The sequence below is a fragment of the Gobius niger genome, assembly GCF_951799975.1.
Source record: "Gobius niger genome assembly, chromosome: 2".
NCBI lineage: Eukaryota > Metazoa > Chordata > Actinopteri > Gobiiformes > Gobiidae > Gobius > Gobius niger.
In genome coordinates, this window is record NC_136853.1 from 14,348,523 (window position 1) to 14,362,324 (window position 13,802).

General features: G+C 42.2%; 3 protein-coding genes across 3 annotated transcripts; 1 reads left to right on the top strand and 2 right to left on the bottom strand.

The window, feature by feature from the left end:
* Positions 1-28: 28 nt before the first annotated feature.
* Positions 29-1,251, top strand: LOC306959840 (claudin-23-like). Its single transcript, XM_079552068.1, has one exon. It carries the CDS (start codon positions 248-250, stop codon positions 1,067-1,069), a length of 822 nt encoding a protein of 273 aa, XP_079408194.1. The 5' UTR covers positions 29-247; the 3' UTR covers positions 1,070-1,251.
* Positions 1,252-3,530: 2,279 nt separating this feature from the next.
* On the bottom strand, positions 3,531-4,981 carry LOC306959723 (uncharacterized protein; the record flags this gene model as incomplete). Its single annotated transcript, XM_079551905.1, has 2 exons — positions 3,531-3,595; positions 4,689-4,981. The coding sequence occupies 2 exons, from the start codon at positions 4,979-4,981 to the stop codon at positions 3,553-3,555; spliced, it is 336 nt and encodes a 111-aa protein (XP_079408031.1). The 3' UTR covers positions 3,531-3,552.
* Positions 4,982-6,413: 1,432 nt separating this feature from the next.
* Positions 6,414-10,480, bottom strand: LOC306959982 (low-density lipoprotein receptor-related protein 6-like; the record flags this gene model as incomplete). The annotated part of the gene is made up of 8 exons (XM_079552240.1): positions 6,414-6,671; positions 6,742-6,838; positions 6,917-7,217; positions 7,851-8,087; positions 9,315-9,422; positions 9,692-9,890; positions 9,950-10,081; positions 10,451-10,480. The coding sequence occupies 8 exons, from the start codon at positions 10,478-10,480 to the stop codon at positions 6,603-6,605; spliced, it is 1,173 nt and encodes a 390-aa protein (XP_079408366.1). The 3' UTR covers positions 6,414-6,602.
* Between the last annotated feature and the right edge of the window lie 3,322 nt (positions 10,481-13,802).

Genomic DNA, 13,802 nt, shown 5'->3' on the forward strand with positions numbered 1-13,802 from the left:
CATGCACTGTATGAAACCGCGCCCCTCCCCATCCCTCCCTCCCTCTTGTGCCTAACACGCGACACACCTGTCCTATTTGGGGACTGAGACAGAGGTGAAGCCACTCCTCTTTTCAGGTTTCAGTCGGACTTGTTTTGGGGCAAGAAGCTGTCAAAAAGCTCCGTGCCGGCGAGGACGCGGACACACCGACATCATCAGCAGCAGCAGCAGCAGCAGCAGGGAGGCAGACAGACGAGAGAGAAGCAGCATGCCTAACCGCCGCGTGCATGACTGGATCCGCATGTCTCAGCGGACTCCAGGTATCCTCATCTTCGGCATGGTCCTGGCACCATGCGGGTGGATCCTGGACCTCACCTCTACCGTGGCCCCGAACTGGCGCACGCTCCACACGGTCTCCAACCAGCCGGCTGATTATGTCTTGCAGCAGGGCATCTGGGACATCTGCGCCACCACCACGTCCTCGACTCGAAACGAATGCGGCCAAAGCGACACGCTGTACTTCGCAAATCAGATAATCGAAATTGCGCAGGGTATGATGGTGGCCTCGCTCGTGGTCACGCTGATCGGCCTGGCTGTTGCCATCCCCGGGGTCCGCTGCTGGAAGGACACCCCGAACTGGGTGGTCGCCGGTCTGGGGGGGCTGCTCATCTTCTGCTCCGGGGTTTTGACCATCATCCCCATCGCTTGGTACACACACATCATGAACGAGCTCAACACGAGCACAACGGCGGTCGAGATCCGCGTGGGCTACTGCATCATCCTGGGATACATCGGCGGCATATTCGAAGTGTTGGCGGGGTTCGTTATGTTTATTGGCATATGCCGGTGCTGTAAGGGGAAAAACAGGGGCGAGGTGCGCGCGGACCGGGCGGTGGCCAGGTTCAACCACCAGAAAGATCCGCCCCGACGCCTGGACGTGCCGAGCCTGAGCCGGCCACGCAGCGCGGCCAGCAGCGTGCCCTACACCAAAGAGTCCATCGATGACGACGTGTCTTTCCCCAGAGCCAAGAGCCCGGCCCGGTCCGTCAACAGCCTGGACAGTGGCAAGCCTTATGACGCAGACCTGTGAGGAGGCCCGGAGGACACAAGTGGACTGACTTGGACTCTAAAGCAACACATCAGTCGCTTACTACCACTACTGTATTTGACTGTTTAAGTATTGAGGAAATATTTTGTACGTAGATTGTAAAGTTATCCAAAGTGCCAGTAATGCGTAAGATCAATGCCTTTCAGAATAAGTACATCCATTTTTAAAGAAGCTACAATTAAAGTGAAGGGAAGGAAGTTTGTCCTTGTTTTTAAGTTTTGTAAATATATATCTTTATAAAAAGAACAATTGTAAATAATTTGTGCACTTTTAAAGTTTGAACACAAAGAACTTAAGTGCTGTGAAATAAATGTGCACTGTTCTTTACACGAATTGCCTGCTGACTCTGAATATGGCTGTTTTGTTTTGTTAACTTGCTATAATTCATCGTCACTGACTCAGTGACAGGCGCCCAATGTAAATGTTGCTGGACAGGTTTGCTTCCTTTCAGGCCTTTTATTTACCTGTCAGACAACATATCCTCTGTGTTTTAACTGGCTTTTCAGGTTGCTAAACAGTGGCGTGACTTGCACACTCTAAATATAGGCTAGGACTAGAACTTAACTAGAAATCTCATGTGATTTCATTTATCTATATTCATCATGGACATCAGCTTCCTGAATTCTGTCCTGAGAATTTGCAAAGCTAATGTAAGCAAAAGGAGCTGGAGTTAAATATATCACATTCCTGTCACGTGACAAGAATTTGTGCCTATTTCATTTAGACCAGGAGTATCCAAAATGTAAACAAAGTCACTATTTGAGACCTTAACGTCGGGGTTGATACCAAAATTGTAAAAACCAAAAAACTTTGATTTGGTAGTTTTTTCCTACCAGGTGTCTTTCACAAACCCTAAAGTTGAATTTCAGATGAATCACGTAACTGCTTGGTGACATTCTTCTTAATGCAACAATGTGGTAAACAGTGAACATGATCCGATTGTATCAGCAGCGAAGCCTTCATCCTCAGGCCAACGTGTTTGCAGTAAACAGTCTGTTATGGAGGAAAGTGATGAATGGATCAAGCAGAAACAAAGGCATCAACACTGGACAGAACACTTAAGAAATTTAAGCTAAACCAGATCACAATATTTGCAAGATGGGTTTTGAAAAAGTGCTTCCTTCACCTTATTTGGCAGGTCCCATTAGAACAGGGACCATTGTACATACTTGGCCATGTTTTAGGACTTAGTCTTGTGTAATGTACAACATAATGTAATGAACAACATAGTGCATTGACACATTGTGTCATTTTCATTCAAACACAAGACAGACGTATTACGCATTTAAGACAATTTATTAATCTTTTCAGTAACAATAGGGGTAAAAAAAAAAAAGCACAAGTGTGCAGTTTCAATCAAAAGTTCCAAGCTAAGACTGTCTATACAGGTGCGCATCATATAACTGAAATATCATGATAGTGCATTTACTTCTGTTATTCAACTTAAAATGTGAAACTAATATGACACTCATTGCATGCAAAGTGAGATGTATGGCCTTTATTTGTTATCAGATTATGGCTCACAGCTTGTAGAAACCCCAAATTAAAAAATCTCATATAGTAGTTTAAAAATGGACTAAGCCATAAATCAAAATTATAACAAAGGCTTGACATGTCACTTTGTATTGAGCATCATATATTAGCTTCACAGTTTAAGTTGAACAGAAGTGTATGCACTTTTTCATGATATTCTAATTATACGACGGGCACCTGTATAACTAAAAGCTAAACATTGCAAAAATATATTTACAAAACTGCACCAGAAAAGTGCAAGTTCAGTGACAAGCTCAACAGGAAGATGAAAACAAAGTGCATTGCTCTTGAGTATTGTCAAAGTTTAAGAAATGTCCCACCAGGCACCGGTTCTAAGGTGTGCCTATAACACTACTCTGCGCCCCATTAAAACATCATTCACTGACAGTTATTACACATTCAGTCATTTGAACATACTCTTCCTTTCAATAAAGTACAAATTAATGCGTTTTTAGAGTTTGCCAACTTGTTGCAATGGACACGATTGAACAGCCACTTACGAAGTCCAGGACATCCAGGACAAATAAATAATAATCTACTCTGTAAAATAAGGAGACATTCCTTTGAATAGCCAAAATTACATAAAAAGCAACATCTAGCTATGACACTAGGCTAAATACTTGTATAAAGCAGTACGTTTTTGCATATAAATGTATTTTTCATTTTTGTAGATACGCTTTGGGGCCTTGTAGGGCCTGCTTGTAGTGCCTCTGAGGCCCCCACAGGAATAGATTCACCATGAAACTGGCTTTGTCCTTGTTAATCTGCAAAAAAATTAAATTAGACAGTTTAGAAGCAATTACTATTTAAACACATTTAAATCTTTGCTTACAAATGTGATCATAAAAAGTAAAGCTTTCGACCCTAGTCTACTCTTGATTATCCAAAGCTCAGTATGTATTAAAAATACCTGCAATGTTTGAGATGTATCATTACACAGCAATGTTGTAGCCTTGTCTCGTTGCAAATTGCCGCCTGTTGAAAACAGAAACACATATTTTGCTTTGGTTTCACAAATCAAAACAGACGAGTGACGAGCACATGCCATTCATTCATAAACACAAACTCATGCTACCTTGTGTTTCCAAGGATGTTAAATTATGTTCTGACACACTGATGGTTCAAGTATTTAGGTTAAGGATTCACATTTTTGGATATAATATTCTACCTCAGTCATGATCAAAGCAGAAGTGATTAGTCAGTACCATCCACTATTGACAGGGCACCAACTCTAATTCCCCATTGTGGAACAGTAAAGATACTTCCATTTTATTTTTTAAATCTAAGTCATTGGATGTGTCTGAAGAATGGTGCCTACAGCCTTCGGTAAGAAACCATGTGCATAAAAAGGCAAATCACACATAAAATAGCCAATAGATTATGTTCAAAAATTCATGATTTTTCATAGTACTTGAAATGAATGTCCATGTTTCCTATCCCTCCAAATTCACATTCCTTGTACTTTCAACTGGTCATTTATACACTGGGGTCATATTAAGACGAGGCCTAAATTTGCCATTTGAAACAACCTATAATAATACAGTATTATGGCCCGAATTACAGTATGATATGTAAATGAGAGAATGCTGTGAGGAACAAAATTCATTTGACTGAAACTTGGTTGCTGATCTACTTTTGCACATGACCAAACACTTGGCACATGACCCTGTGTGCACAATGATGCCCGCGAGTTATGTCACACTTCCACACAAATGCGAAAATGGTGTTGATCAATAGTTGTCATTGGCAATGTCTTTGAGCACTGAACTCTGACACTTCAGGTTTGTCACAGCGGCTGAAATTGACAGTAGCTACTGGTAGATAATGGACAAATTGATGTGAAGCCACCAGGAATCCGAGACTTTGATGGTTACTTTGCCTCTTGTGACCCTGTTAGCAAGTGACAAAACATTTAAAAAGTTAAGAAATGTTAAAAGCTTGTCAGAGGCGCTCTTTAAAAGAATCAAAGTTTGTCAGGACATCTCTTCCTTCCCATTTTTTGTCACGGAAACGGCCGCATAACAACTCTTTAAAAAGAAGTCTATTTTCTGTTATTTTTGAAAGGTACCTGCGACTTTTCTTCTGCCTTTGCCTGATCTTGGCGACGATGAAGGCCAGAATGAGAACGCCAAGGATGATGGCAATCACACTGACAGTGAGCGGCACACTGAGCGCCCCATTCACTGTGTCTTCACAGAACTGTCCCCGGTATCCCAGCGCGCACTCACACACCAGCCCCGTGCCACCCCCTGAGGGAGGCACGCATGTCCCATGACCATGGCACAGAGTCTCTCCACAGGTGGGCAGGCTGTAGTCGATGCCTCGAGGCTGAGGAGCAACGGGAGCAGAAGAGGTGGACATGTTTGAGTCTATAACAAAAACAAAAATACATGACATAAAACATTCATGAAAGATATTCACAAGTGGAACATTGTTGTCCAAAGTGCAAATAGTTCCTAAACCAAATGAACCAAAAACAGACAATTTTGTAAGACACCTTTCCCCTTTCCCTGCCATCTCTCCATTTACTTGCATTCACAAAGTTCCCCAATCCCAGCCCCAAGACACACAACTTTGTGTGTATAATTTTAGACATAGCAGTATCATTTACGATTTTACATAGTATCCTTCTATATTCTGTTTGTAACTGTGGTGGATTTGAAAATAAGACTTTGAGCTCCTACATGGTAACTGAGTTTCTAGTTTAAAAAAAAAAAGTGCTAATATAAACACTATGTAAATGTAATCCACTTTTAGAGCTTGTACTAGACTACTTTACTGTTCATTTTACTTTCAAATCACCTCAAATGATCAACTACAGGAAGTGAAATGTATTTCCAGTAGCCAATGCTGTACATGTTTACTATTAAACACTCCGAGCTAAAGAAAACAAGTACGTAGATTAAGACACAGGAGCATGAAACACTGTTAGACACTGACAAAGTGTCCTGAGATCGTGTTAGACATACAGATGGAGGCTGATAGAGGTCGTGCTGTTCAACACAAGCATCCAGTCACACAGGTTTGAAAACAAAGACTCCAGGGCGGGTTTTTTTTCCCACATACCACTCAAAGCAAACGCAACAAGATGAACATTTTTAACTTACCAACAACTTATTGCGGATTGTTCTTTAAGTTTCCAAGCTGTTCCAAGAGGTTTTATGTAGAAACTCCACTTCAGGGAAGCTGTTCTTCCCCTCTCAGAAAAGCTGAAACAATGGGTAGGAGGGAAGGGGAAGAAAGTTGAGACCTGTAAATACCTGCCTGTTTTTTTCCATAGGACAGTAAAGTCACCTCCACCCACTCGTCTTACCTTGCATGATCCGTCATATTCAACATGTTTGACGCAACCAATAATCCAAGATCGGAATCAAGTAAAGGACATTTCACAAGACACTTGGTTTCCCAAGACTCAAAGGAACAATGCAAAAATAGCCAACATAAATAATTAAAAAGGTTTATGAAAAGAGAAATGAAATACGGCTGAAATATTATACTTAAAGGGGAACCCACTAAACTAGTTAGAATAAAGACTAGACTCAGATGAGCTGCCATGCCAACAACACTTGTGTGAAAATATGCGCCGTGGTTGAGGACTTTGGAGTGACATAGGTGCGTTTCTGGGAAGAGTTGGGGGTGGGAAGAAAAGGCGAGTTAGAACAGGACTCATGGCAAAGCTGAAATGCAAATCTGTACAAGATGGGTGTACGACAGGGTTTATTTACAGTTCGGGTGGGAGAACCGTGTTACTGTTAAAACGCTTCTTGATTGTCCAACAGTCTCATTGTGTAAAAAGACAAGATTACAACACGTACAATTCGTGTTGCTCTTTTATTGCAACATGAGTCTACACCCAGGGAGGATTTAAAGCACTTTTATTGCATCACAAGTTTGCACCCAGACAAGACGAGTCAGTTGTAACCAGCGTTGACTGCATAGATAAAAGATCTTTAGAGTTCTAAAAGTTTGCATGCAAACCAGTTCATCGCTTTAACTGCAGTGACTCAAGGGTTAAACCAGGACTTTCTCCATCCACTGGAGAGTCAAGCTCCTAAAAGTAGAAGAAATTGATTTTTTAAAATCAAAATCAAAACATCCCTTCAACACAAACACCGTCTTACCTCAGTGACATAGTCGTTCTGTTCTGAAGGCAAGCCGATGTCGGACAAAAGCGTTTCCTTCTCTCTCGTGGTGCTGAAGGATAAAGCCAACTCTCTCCTGGAGAAAAGCGAATCGCATGTGTTGACTCAAGACCTTTTTTTTTTTACAAATTGTGGAAACTTCTTTTTTACAAACCTTTTTATATAGATGAAAACTGCAGCAATCACAAGTACACACAGAAAAAGCAGCCCCAGTACTACAGCTGCTCGACTGTGGGACGTTTCTGCCACTTGACAAAACTCCCCTTTGTAGCCGTCCACGCACTGACAGCGGCTGACTGTGTCATCAGTTATGCAGGTGCCACGGCCATTACACTGCAGGTCACATGATGCGCCAGATTCCTTTATGCCGTTTGTGTCAGAAGGGGTGAGTGGAGACATGAGGGCTGAGCTTTTGTTGCTTTTGGTGCCAGAAAGGCTCATGTCTGTGAATTGACCTGGGGAGAAAAAGACCAGAGCTTATTATCAGTCTGTTTTGATACAGTTAACACCTCAAACTATCTGGCCTCCCACGTAACAGAAAGTAAAGAAGACGTTTGGTTAGTCCAACAGGTGCTTGGACATGGGCTAAATGTAATGTGTAAAATAGTGTGTAAACCTGTCCCAAACCTTCCAAAATACTCTGGATACAATTTCATTTGATTTGAATGACTTCAAGTATTCTAATAATATCCAATCAAAATAATGTCAGTACCACCAGTAGAAGCCATAGTACCAATTTGTGGTTCACCGTCTCTAGACCAGAGATCTCTAACCAGTAGCTCTCCAAAGACTTTTATATGTGCTAGATTCTACAGTTTTGGATGCATTTTCTGATTGTTATGAATTATGCTGAACACAGTCTGCGAATAGTTTCTTCAATAAGTGTAAGGACTAAACTGAAGAATTCTCTTTGAAATCCATCTTAGCAACTAACTTGGCGCAGATGTGTGTAGCTGCACTTCTATCCTGAACACCGCTGTGTGTAGAGTGAATGTAAACTGTCCTTGAAGTAAAGCGCTTTGTGACCATATCTGTGAAAGGTGCTATACAAACAAAGTTATTCCTTCCTATGGAAAAACTCAACTTACAATCTTGTTCATCAGAGCCATCCTCACAGTCCACATGAGCGTCGCAGAACTGGCTGCTGCTGATACACTTGCTCCCATCGGGGCACGGCTGTCGGTCTGTGGGACAGGAGGGGAAGGGGGCGCAGGAGGTGGTGTTAACTGTGTAGAAGCCCTGTCCACAGCGGCATGTGTGTCCGCCTGGGAACGGCAGACACAGGTGAGCACATCCGCCATTGTTGTAGGAGCAGCTGTTGTTTCCTAGAGAGACAAGAGCACATTTCAGACAAGATAAAATATCAAACTGTTCCACAAAAGGAAACTCGAATATTTATTATTATAATATATTTCATATTTCATTTTTTGCTTGAAATGACAACAAATGGCAGTTTCATTTCATTGCAGGTTCCCAGGTTATACAGTGGGGCAATAAATCCAGTATTTGGCCTAAATCCAAAAGGAAGTCTATGGGGAACTGATCATACTTTTTTTTACCCCACTGTATATGCATGGTTATTTTGGGATCCTGGCCTTAAAAAAGTTTGGCTATTCCTGACCTTGACTGTTCCGAACCACCAAACACCCCCCAAAAAATAAGTGTTTAATAATGTCCCTACAAACCGATAAAAACAAGACAAAACATTGTTTATTATGTGGTGGTAAAGCTTGTGCCGTGTTGGGATCAAGAATAAAAAGGGAGTGGTGATCCAAGAACTCCATTCAACACTGCCTTTCCCCACTGACGAACAGTTAACAGGCTTCACTCTGAGCACCAGGCCTCGTCCCAGAGCAAGTATCACATCACTGCCATTCATTTAGCCTCAACTGAGGAGCTCTTTCATGGCACCCAGTGTCTGATAACACTGCATCAGCATTCTAACCCCAGCGAGCCGCCAATATGAACTACACCAGTAAATACCAACAAAGAATGGTTTTAGAAAAGTGTTAAACATGGTCGCAGATAAGAGGAAGTGTGACAGAGCCTGTTTGATTATAATACCGAATTGTTGTTGACAGAATTGTTCATCATTGATACTTAAAAAAAAGAAAAAAAGAAAGAAAATATTTATTGAAAATATATATATGGAATTTAACGCTTTCATTTATCTTTTGACACCGTTTTATCAGCACCAACCTTTAATTTTTGTGACATGCCTTGTCTGCCATCTAGTGGTCAAAAGCTATGTGTATTTTCAGCTTTATTTTATATTCACCAAACCATTGGGTGACAAATGCAGTTAAAAAAAAAAAAGCTTGAACGTTTTTTTTGGACAGCACAGGTAACACAAAGGGAGTGAAGAGCAGGACTGTGCCTTCCCACCAGGACACAATTCCATGATGCTCATAACAGAACAGTATTCCCACCATACTAGACCATCAGCTTTTTCTTTCATTTAATAGAATATTTCATTTATTGACGCAATATAACAATAAAGCTACGTTTTAAAACCTTTGTCGTCATTTGTTTAGCAAATAAAAACCACATACCAGACTGGGTGTTTTTGCTGTAAGCCTTGAGTTCTATCAAGCTGATCTTCGTCTCAAACCACAGATGTTTCGGCTGCAGGCCATCACTATACCACACTCTGGTTATATCTGTACAAGAAAAAAGACATATACAAATGGCCATAGAAATTAGCCTAAAATAAGCTCCAACTCCAGTCTTACCTTTATCAAGGGTCATCCAGAGCATGAAGTTCTCAATAAAGGTGAAAGCGATAAGAAAGCTAGGCCCTGTATTGTACTTATTAAATCCTGATCCATCCACTCCAATTGTACAGATGACGCCTTCTCCTTAAGTTAAGAGTACTTAACTGTTACAATAGCTAATAGTAAACACAATAAACATTTCCTTCTGTTCTCACCAGTGTCAGCCCAGTAGATTATGGTGCCTTTATCAGAAAACACAAGTGAGGTGGGAACACTGGCCTTTCTCCATAGCACTGTCTTTTTCTGCCCATCCATCCAGGCACAGCTTACTTCTGCCCGAATACTGCCCAACAAACCCACAGATGTGTAGCACAGTCGACCTGATGGCGGATGCACAGCAATGGACGTAGTGCCCTAAACACAAAGGATAAAAACGTAAGTAAAACAAAATACAATTGTCCTCTAGCGGTTACCTTCATGGATGCTTTGAGGAGTGACGTAGTGTGGTGTTCAGCAGAAGTCACATGGAGGTTGGGTCTCTTGACACTGCTCCAGTAAAGATTGGAGGTCACCCAGTCCACAGCAAGTGCAGCGATCGAATCATCCTAGAAGTAAAAACAGCAATGGTAAAACTTGTGCTGGTAAATTCGTACATAAGTCATTTCATACCTGATTCAACTTTAGGATTTGTCCATCAGCAGTCAGTGCTTGTCCAGACTTAGAGCCACTCAGTTTTAGTTTATCAACTGTTGCTAGTACTGCATCAGCAACATACAAGGAAAGCCCAGGAATAGAAGCATCCATTGAAACGGCCTCACTAACTCCAGTGAGAGCCAGTGCTCGTCCATCAGGAATTTTCTTCAAGCCGACTCCCTCGCTATATATGGAACGCAAGTGCACCTACACAGAGCAAAGAAATCAAGCAAATATATAATTCAAAGCAAATCGATTTTGTTGTTCCCAGAGTAGATTACCTGATACACCGTTTGCAGAGACAGCAGCATGATGAAGCTAGATTCTATGGGTGCTGTGCATTTGAGGTTATTTCTTGAGAGCAGTAGTCCCTTTGGACATCTGCAGACTGCAGTGAGACCCTTAATGGCCCCAGAGCCTCCACTCTGACCCCTCACTGCTGGAGCTAAAAGGCAGACATGGGAGCAAGGCAACTGCTCACAAGGGTTGGACACTGATGGTTGTGAAAGGGCATGTATTATCTAAAACAGAAAACACGCTTAATGCAAATGCCTTTTAAACAGTTTTACTCATACAAAAGTACAATTTACCTTCAGTCCAAAGGGCTGCCCTGGTCTTTTAATCAGAACTTTTTGATCTTTCCCAGTTCTTTTGTCAGCCGAGCGAATGCTTCTTTTTTTAGTGTCTGACCAGAAGACTCTGTCATTAAACACAGCCACTGAGAAAGGGCTTGGAGTTTCAGCCAACTGAAGGATCTAGTATATAAAATGATATTTAATTGTGTATAGCTTTAGCAGGTACATTTTGTAAACATTTAGAGTTTGACCTTGAGATTATCTCCATCCATGGAGGCAGAGCCAATGCATCGCAGCTTCTCGTCTGCCCAGTAAATCCTGTTGTCCAGATCATCAAAGGCCAAGCTCACAGGCCAACTCAAACCCCGACTCACCACCACCCTCCTCTTCGACCCATCCATACCAGCCTGCTCAATCTGAGGAGTGCTGCCGATCTCTGACCAAAACATCAACCTGGACAGAAGAGCAAAGTCATAAAGACGCTATGAAAGTCATTTGAAAATCATTTGGAATGGTTTCTTACCCCTTGTGTGAAACCAAAAGAAGTGAACTAGGCTGCTCCAAATCCACTCCAAGGACAACTGTATAGTCTTGCGCTTTCACAGTGACATCACTGAGCTTCACTGCCAGAATCTGTCCGAGCAGCCCATCAACCCAATAAAGATTCTTACCAACCCAGTCCACTGCGATAAAATCGGACTTCACTCCTGAAAAAGCAGTTTACAGCTTGTTTGACCTCTAATTTGACAGGAACGTTTCAAATAATGGCCAGAAACATTGCTAGATACAGAGTACAAACCTTTGATCAGAGTGCCTTTGGTATTTTTGTTGTCTATGTCAGCCCAACGAATGCTCTGGTAGTTGGAGCTTAGCCAGTAAATCCTTTTTTTAGCCCAGTGATAATCCATAGAAAAGACGGGTCGATTACCTGATGACAACACACGCAGGGTGCCACTGTGGACCCCTCGGATTACCATCTCAGACTGAACAGAAGCCAGAAGTAAGGGCTCAACTGAAACAAAGTTTTGAGTATGCAATTATAAGGTGAACACTTTATCTTACAAGTTACTAAGATTATTAAAAACAGGAGAAATGGTTGGCAGTACCTTCAGTTTTGCAGCTTCTGTTGTCTGGTTCAAGGTAAAACCCAGGATGACAACGGCAGACATAAGAGCCTAGAGTGTTCTGGCAGATGTGTTTGCAAACACCAGAAGAAACTGTGTTGCATTCATCAATGTCAACACAAGACAAATCACTGCTGTGTGTTCGGAAACCTGCAGCACAGAAGCATCTCTGCAAAAATGTGAATGTACTGTTAAAATATTATTTTATCATGTCAGCGCCAACAAAACCATCAAACAGTTTTCTCTTTAAATAACTTGAAAAATGTATCGTTGAGGTAACATTAAATAACAGGAATCCGAACATGTCTCATCACCGCATTAAATAGTACATGGAACTTACTGGACCATTGGGTGTGCTAACACAGTGGTGGCCACATCGCGGAGCAGAAGAACTGGAGCAGTTTCTCTGGCTACATCCAGGACCTTCGTCTGAGTGGTCAGCACAGTTAGTAACACCATTACACACGTTCCACGGATCCAAGCATTCACCACTCCCACATGTGTACAGATGGGGAGCGCATTTCTTTTCACCTTTAAAAAAAACAATTGTGACGGCAAACTTTACAAATCTGCCAGACTTCTTGACTGGCTGATAAAATAACTGGCCTACATTGGTCTTCATCCTTTCCATTCTCGCAGTCTTCCTTCCCGTCACACTTCCATGACAAAGGGATGCACTGATTGGCCCCACACTGCCACTGATAGTCTTTACAATTTACTGATGCACTTTTGCAGGTCTAAATATAAATAAAACAGTCAGGCACCATTTCATAACTTAATATGCTCAATAATTATCTTACCAACCTTTTCATCAGCCCCATCAGGACAATCGTTTTCTCCATCACAGACCCACTCCTTCTGGAGGCACTGATGACCATTGGGGCAGCGGAGAGCTTTGGGACAGCGTGGTGGCTTAGAACAGTCCTTCTCATCTGAACGATCTCCACAATCAGCATAACCATCACACCTCATAGACTGAGACACGCACTGACCACTTCTGCAGCGATACTGGTCGGAAGCACAAGTCTTCAAACCTGAAAGACGAGCCAGTATATTACACCGACAGTAGAACTCAAGTAAATGTTGTATATTACCTACCACACTTGTTCTCATCTGAGCCATCAGCACAGTCCCTCTCCCCATCGCAGAGAAAGGTGTCTGGGATGCAGCGCGTGTTGCGGTCACACCAGTGGTGGCAGCCTTCCCCCAGATTCCTGCAGTTCGCTTCATCGGACTGGTCCTGGCAGTCATCGTGACCGTCACACCTCTGCCCCTTTGGGATGCACCTCTTGCCATGACCACACTGGAACTCCTCTAGAGCACGGATGAGAAGAGACATGAAAGTGAGTCAATTTTCCAGACTCTAAAGAGCATGCGCCAACTTTATGGTCTGAGGGACAACTTAATACCACGACTTGAATGAAAACATTAGGGTTCAGGACCTGTAATATAACAGAAGGCAAATTACAGAAAAGAAAATACACAGACCTGCTTTACATTTCGTCACACAATCCGCTTCATCCGATCCATCTTTACAATCCACCTGTCCATCGCACACGTGGCTGTTCATAATACACTCCAGGCCATCTTTGCACAGCTTAAAACCGTACCGACATTTTAAAGGTGGTGACGTAGAAGTTGGTGTCCTAGTTGAGGCTAAAACACAAAAGAAAAATATTCACAAATCCAATAAAGATGTTTTCGTAAATGCTTTGTTGCAAATAGTGTGTGAAGTTAATATTTTAATTACTTACTTGTACACTGCTTTTCATCTGAGCTGTCAAAACAGTGAGCACGTCCATCACACACTTTAGTTTGTGGGATGCATTTTCTTCTATCCCGACACAAAAAATCAGCTAAGCTCAAACAGAAAGTACCGTTAATTTTGCAGTGTTTCCATGTGCATGTGGTTCAACTTATTTTGCCACCTGGGT

What these genes read in the sequence shown, in the direction of transcription:
- LOC306959840 (XM_079552068.1), top strand. Translation starts at nt 248, where the DNA reads ATGCCTAACCGCCGCGTGCATGACTGGATCCGCATGTCTCAGCGGACT.